Source organism: Ailuropoda melanoleuca, chromosome 11 (genome assembly GCF_002007445.2).
Source record: "Ailuropoda melanoleuca isolate Jingjing chromosome 11, ASM200744v2, whole genome shotgun sequence".
NCBI classification, from domain to species: domain Eukaryota; kingdom Metazoa; phylum Chordata; class Mammalia; order Carnivora; family Ursidae; genus Ailuropoda; species Ailuropoda melanoleuca.
Window position 1 is genome coordinate 4,422,817 of NC_048228.1, and position 6,767 is coordinate 4,429,583.

At 56.4% G+C, this 6,767-nt stretch overlaps 2 protein-coding genes across 2 annotated transcripts in view; one reads left to right on the forward strand and one right to left on the reverse strand.

The window, feature by feature from the left end:
- Window positions 1-4,744, reverse strand: part of KLHL21 (kelch like family member 21) — an 8,465-nt gene extending 3,721 nt beyond the window's left edge. Inside the window, exons 1-2 of the mRNA XM_034671153.1 lie at window positions 4,315-4,744; window positions 891-963 (exon numbers count right to left, since the gene is read on the reverse strand). Coding sequence (XP_034527044.1) covers window positions 891-963; window positions 4,315-4,640 — 399 coding nt within the window. The 5' untranslated portion in view covers window positions 4,641-4,744. The remainder of the gene's footprint in view (window positions 1-890; window positions 964-4,314) is intronic.
- A 165-nt stretch (window positions 4,745-4,909) lies between these two features.
- PHF13 (PHD finger protein 13) overlaps window positions 4,910-6,767 on the forward strand; it is a 17,604-nt gene continuing 15,746 nt past the window's right edge. Inside the window, exon 1 of the mRNA XM_002923860.4 lies at window positions 4,910-4,955. Coding sequence (XP_002923906.2) covers window positions 4,910-4,955 — 46 coding nt within the window. The remainder of the gene's footprint in view (window positions 4,956-6,767) is intronic.

Genomic DNA, 6,767 nt, shown 5'->3' on the forward strand with positions numbered 1-6,767 from the left:
TGTCATGCAAGTGGGAAAACAGCCTTGTATGGCTGATGGAGGCCGAGCCAGGACCGGACTCAAAGTCTGGGCTCTGAACCACAAAACCGGACAGTCTCGTCTTCCCCAAATTTGCTGTAATGGGTAGGTTGTTACGGGGAAAAACAAAGTTACGTTCTCTAAACGTAAAGATGTTAAACTGGGATGATGTAAACTGTGACAATTGTCACAACTGCCATGCAGAGGTAGCATGAGAACAGGTCTGGAAATTTTAAGGAAGACAAAAAAGATGTGAGTGGGTATACACAACTAACTGGGACTAAGGAAACGCCCATGTGGCCAAATGCTGACACGCTCGCCCAGCTCCATCACAGGGTCGGGCCAGGCACCTCTCTGCTCAACAAACAGAGAGGAGAGACCCTGATCAGATAGCAACAGTGTCCTGTTTAGAGCACACAGTAGGCACTCAATAAATGTCTTCCCAGGGTCACTCCTGTCTGACCTCATGCCCTCTGCTGTCCCCTTGTTTGCTCTGCTCCAGCTACACTGGGCTGTGGGGCTTCCTCTACAACCACACTCAGCACACCCTGCCCCAGGGCCTTTGCACTTGCTGTCCCTCTATGGAATACTCTTCCCCACGTGCTCTCTGACTTACAGCAGGTACTCAACAAATACAGGTCTGGTGGATGAACTCGCTAAACTGTCTGACCCTGGGATTTATTTAAGGTCTCAGTTCCCCACAGCATGAACTGAGGGAAAAACCAGTCCTCTATTAAGTGAGGTAACACTTGGGAAAGGCCTCAACACAGGCTCCACTCATCAAGACTAGTTCCCAAACACGTCATAGCAACACTTTGGCCAGAAAACAAGACCAGCCTGTGCTTCCAATGCCAACACGTTCACATAATTACCTGATTCATAGATGGGATCTTGTCCCATTCGTTCTTTGTGGGGTTATACACGTCCACCTCCGCAGAATCGTCCCTGTGGGTAGGAGGAGGGGGGGGAATGTGTCAGAGCCAGGAGGAAGCCATCCCTGGGTGTGAGGAGCCGGAGAGGAGGGCCATGAGGGCCCCTCTCCTTTGAGAACTTCTTTGATCCCATCTGGTAGTCCAAAGCCCAGTGAGACCCTAGCCCTGGTTTGCAGGGGCCAATTTCAGGCCCTCACACCTATCTGGCCTGGGCTCTGAGGCCAGAACCAGACTCTGCTTCTCAAATCTGAAGATCCCCTTCCAGTGCTCAAACCCTCCCCACTGCTCTACACCAACTAGCCGTCCTGTCCTCATGGCCGCCCCACTGGCTGGCTTCAGAGCTGAACTTTTCACAGCTCTTCCCACCCGTCTCCTCACGGTCTTCCACCTGGGCTTGTCTTCCCTTCCACGGCTGACCGGGCCAGGCCAGGCCTCCTGCCCCACTGCACACTGCCGTGCGCCCCGACGGCTCCTGGGCCAAGGCCGTCTCCTCCGCTGTCAGCCCCCCAGGCTCCTCCTGTTCCCGGCTGTGTCCTGGGTGCCCAGCAGGACAGTCACGGTCCAGGTGAGAAATACCAGGGCTGCCCTTCCGTTTGGGGTCAGAATCCTGCCACCTTGTTTGACACACTCTTGATTCCTGCAATAAAAGGCTCAAAGGCCCAGCCTCGAAAAGCAGAGACACTAACCCCCAAATGGCAGTGACAGTAACGAGCCGGGTCAGCAGAAGGGCCGGTCAGCAAACACGTCAGGCCGTGGAGAGCAGACTCAGTAGCAAGTCCCCAGCGCTGCCTGCCACTGCACTCGCACCAGCAGCCGCTGGCTAAGGGGCAGGCTGCATTCCAAAAAAACCTTATTTATGGACACAGAAGTTTGCATTTCGTGCAACTTTTCACATCATAAAATACGGCTCCTGCTTGGATTTTTTTTCCCCCTCAACCATTTCAAGATGTAAAAACCATTCTTAGCTTGTGGCCCCCATGACGAGGACAATTAGCACCAGAGGCCACTGGGCCCCTTCCTACCGCACCCCCCCCCAACTCCGAGAGAAATAAGCTGCAGCCAGAGGTGCCAGGCTGGACGGTGCTCCCAGCTCCTCCTTCTGTAGGGGGCTCGGCACCCCAGCCAAGGAGCCTCACACATGGGCTGAGGCGGGGCACTGGAGAAGGGAATGGCCCAGGACAGCAGCCGTTGCGGAGCTGAGGCCTCGGCCTGGCACTGGGTACCCCTGAAAGAATGGCCTGTGGACAGGAGCTGCCCTGACACATGGCATTCTGTGGCTTATTAGGCAGTGGGCTCATGAACCGGGTGGCCCTGGGACAAACACTCAAGTGCATCAGAACGAGACTCCGGGCCTTGCCCGCACTGCACCCCTGGAGGACAATCGGGGTTGTCTTTCCTTGCTGCACACTTGCTCTGCCTGGTGGCCGGGGGGTGGGGTGGGGGGGTTGTTGGGGAAGAGCTGAGCCCACCTCCCCCAGCCTCCCACGGCTTAGGTGAATCCATACAAAGGCTAACAGTGGGCATGGGGGAGGCACCTGAATGCTTCCACCTGGGGGTTGGCTAGCAAGTGACAAGAGACTCCGATGTGGAGTAGTAAGGCACAGGGGGCCTTCTGTGGGCAGACTGGCCCCTGCGCCCGTCTTGCTCAGGATCAGAGGGCAGAGAGGACATTCTCATGCTCAAGCTGGAACTGCTACCGAAGGGCTGAAGCCAAGGTTCTGGCACTCTTGAGAAGTATTTATAGCCGTCCCCACCCCCTCTCTGAAGACATCTACCTTGACTTGGGGGAGGGAGAGCTGGGTGAAGGTTCAGATGACGTTTCAGAATAGGACCAGAAGCTGGTGGAAATCGCAGAGCTTTCTCAGAACCCTGTAGGTTCCTGGCCTACAAGGATGTGTGGCAAACGGTGCCATCTCTGTTCTGAATGTGCTCGCCAAGAAAGCCTGAGGAGGAAGCCTCGGGTCTGGGGGAGCAGAGTGGAGGGGCAGACAGAGGCCAGTGCAGCTTAGGACGCAAGACAAGGGGTACCGCTGAGGAGCCAAGTACGTATTTCCTTGGAGGCTCCCAATTCAAAGCCCCAGTCTGAAGGGGATGGAGGAAACCATTCAGACCTTACCCTTCCCTCCTGGTCCCACAGCTTCGGATGGACTCTAGGCCAGGGAGGAAGGAGCAGGGACACATCTGCAAGTACACACAGATGTACATGCGTACACACACACACACACACACACACACACACACACACGTGCAGAGGCTATGCAGAGCAGGCAGGAGCGCCTGGATGCCCACTGCTCGTGACGGCAGGGGGGCATCTGGCTGTGGCGGGTCATCAAGACCCCCTGCACCCGTCTCTGCCGCACACTGGCAAGGACACAGCCTGGCCCAGGGAAACCATGGTACAGCGACATCACACTGGGACCTGGGTTGGCTCCCCTTGATTCAGACCCTGTGCCATCCCGTAAGTCCCCTCCCGCTGGAAGCCTCGGCTGCCATCTGTGAAGCAGGGACGGCAGTGGTGCCCATCTCATCAGACGTTCATGGGGATCAACTCGGAGACAGGCCACACAGAGCTCAGGGCCCCGACACGTGCTAACTCTCGTCATCGTCCTCGTGTCCCCCAGCTAGCTTTGGGGCCTGCTCCATCCCAGGTCCCTCCCTGGTCCAGCGTGGCTGTAGGATCCTTAGAGAACAGCATTCACTCCACAGGGCTGTGAGGCCTCCCTCTGCCAGGTCAGGTGGGGAGGGAACAGACAGGACCTGCGCCATGCACTGAAGGCCCAAGTGTTGCTCTAAGTCGAGGGGGTGGAGCAGAACCCCTGCCTGGCTCTTGCACCTGGTAGCAGAGTGTGGACACCCTGCTGGGTGAGCACAGGGTCCCTCTGACAAGGCAGCACTTCCCTGAAGACTCAAGTGTCCATAAAGCTCTCCCTTAGTCTTTTTAAGATTCAAAATCCCTCATGGTAGGGCAGATTCCTTTATAATAAATGCCATGTGACAACAACCAGGGGTTAGACTGGGACCCTCCAGGCAGAAGAGCAAGCAAAGCAACACATTTTCTTTAGCTTCTAGGAATCTCAAGAATTTCTCTGAAAGGACCTAACTCCAATCAATCAATCAATCAATCAATCAATCAAAGGCTCTAACTCCATCAGTTAGGATCCCTTAATTAAGAAAACCTAGAAGCCCATAGAAACTGTTCTAAGAAATGGGGCAGCACGGAAGGCTCCAGGTTAGAAAGACCTAGCCTGGGCTCCCAGCGCAGCCTGCTTCCTCATCTGTGAAATGGGGAGCACAGCGATGACATGCCTCGGCACAAGGCCCGGGCAGGAGGACCGAGAAGTGGCATCGGCCGCCGGAGACTCACCTGATGAAGTACATAAGTCCATTCAGAGTCACGGTCTTGGGGGCGAAGGACCAGGGTGGGAGCTGGCCACAGTCCACCAGCGACCACAGGTCCGTGTCCGGATGGTAACACTGCATCACCATGGTCTCCTTGCCGGCCAGGGAGCCAATGGCATAGAGGCGGCCACGGCAGGCGGTGGTGGAGCAGTTGTCCATGGGGTAGGTCATGGGCTGCAGGGCCTCCCAGGAGTCCGTGGTGTGGTCATAGCGCTCCGTGCTGTCTGCGGCCACCACGTACAGCAGCCCGTCCAGCACGGAGGAGCTGTGGTACTCGCGGGCCTTCAGCATGGGCGCCACCTCGGTCCACTCGTTCACGCTGGAATTGTACCTCCACACGCAGTCATAGAGCCGGGAGCCGTCAGACCCACCTGCCGGGAGGTGCAGGGGACGGGTCAGCCCATGCTGACTCGGGGTGTCACCCACCCCTGGCTCCGTGAACTTCCCCGAGGGAGTCTCCCAGGGCAGGAAGGAACTACATTGGGTTTCGATGTAAACAACTGTCCTCTCCGGTCCTCTCTCACCAAAGCCACGGCTGGGGACTGGCTGGGGCAAAGGCCATGCACATGCTGACCACAGCCCAGGAGGATGACAGAGCCTCAGGCCGTAAGAACAATGCTAAATATGTGTGGGGCAAGCAAAGGCCCTGCAGGCGCAATTCCAAGTAAACAATAACCTCGGTCTGGACCCCCCACACACACACCTTCAAACACCTCAACTGAACCAGGGAGGGCATCGGGCTCAGGGCCAAAATTTCTGGGGAGCCACAAAACAGGTGGGTAGGGTGCACAGGAACTTGTTCAAAGAATTCTAGCCTCCCTGGGCACCCCAAACAAGCCAGCGCCAGGACAAGCGGAGAGGAAATCTATTTCCCTCTGCACACAAGAGCCCAACACAACAAGTAAAAGGAGTGGAATGCTAGGGCTCCAGTTCTTGATTCAGGTGGTTACCGACACGTGCTCTGTCTGGAAAAATGCACCAAGCCCTACAAGTACAATGTCCACCCTCTCTACGTTTCTCTCAAAAAAAAAAAAAAAAGTGCTAACCCCCTCCAGTGGTGCTGGCTATAATCATACATTAAACCAGGCCTACCCAGCACATTAGATTTCCACAGCGTGACGGGACCCCAAGAACCCTGGGAGTCACATCCCCTACAGTCCCCCAAGCTGGCGCCACAGGGCCGAGGATGCATGACATTCTATCTGTCTCATAGCCTTGAGCTTTTCAAAAGACAAAGCTCTTACAGAGTGTACTCTGCCTGCTTTCTTCCTTGTAAAGGGTAACTGTCCAAGGCAGCTGAAGCTAGCTTTGTCGCCCCCATGAAATTCCCTACAGGCAGTTGTATGGAATGACCCAGCCACCTGTCTAAACCCAAAGGATTAGCTGCTCAGCTGAGACATTTATGGAAGGGGTGTGCAAAGTTGGGGCGAGTCTAACCAGTTCTGGGAGGGAGTTCACAGGCCAGACGTTCATGTGTTGGGAGGGCACAGTTCCCAAACACGGGGCCAATCTCAGGTTGGAAAGGGACCCATTCCAGCATATTCCAGCAAAGGCTGAAACAGCAGCGGGCAAAAGTGGAGCTGAGTGTGTCCTTAGGCCAGGATTCCTCCACTTGTCAACCGGGGGTTGGTGGGGGTGGCTTTCTCCTGAATGTGCCGGGCTGGGCTGGGTACAGCGGCACTGATGGCCCGGCCCCAGCCTCGGTTCACCGACCAACCGATAACAGCCTTCCGCCTTCCGCTGGGCCCAATGCTCGCTGAGCCGGGTTCTTTCCTTATATAGCTGTCACAGAGACCGCCCCTCCTCACCCCAGGGAAGGAGGTACCCCATGTCTGAACTGGGATTTATCTGTAATGAAAAATGTGGGAGATACCCAGGACCAGAGCAGGCTGGGACCCGCCCAGCATGACTCGGCAGTGTTTTGGGGTTTGGGCCAAGTAACTGGAAGAAAACCTCTTAGCATGTGACCATGTTTACAGTCGCTGGGCAGGGAACAGCCTGAACACCATGTGACCCCCAGCGCACAGCCTAGGTGCAAGGCTAAGGAAACCTTGTCACTGGTGACAGAATGAGTGAGTCAGGGGGCCCGTGTGGCTCAGCTGGGCGGGAGAAATCCCCAGGACCCAGAACGGATGTCTCACGGAGCACCAGCCCCTGCCCGTCCCTGGATTCCTTAGAGGGAAAAAGAAAGCACCCATTGTGTGGGGTGAATGCCCCTGTATCCTCTAACCAAATGGGGGTGGGGGCACCTCCCGGGCAAAGAGTGGGCTCATCTGTCATCTAGGCGCCCCGCCCCCGCCCCGGGGGAACAAAGAGACCACAAGCAGCTGCTCGTCCCCGCTCACACAACGGTCTTCTAGGTCTAAAGCACCAGCTCTAGAAGTGTACCCACTGGCCAGCTGGAGGCGGGGGGGGGGG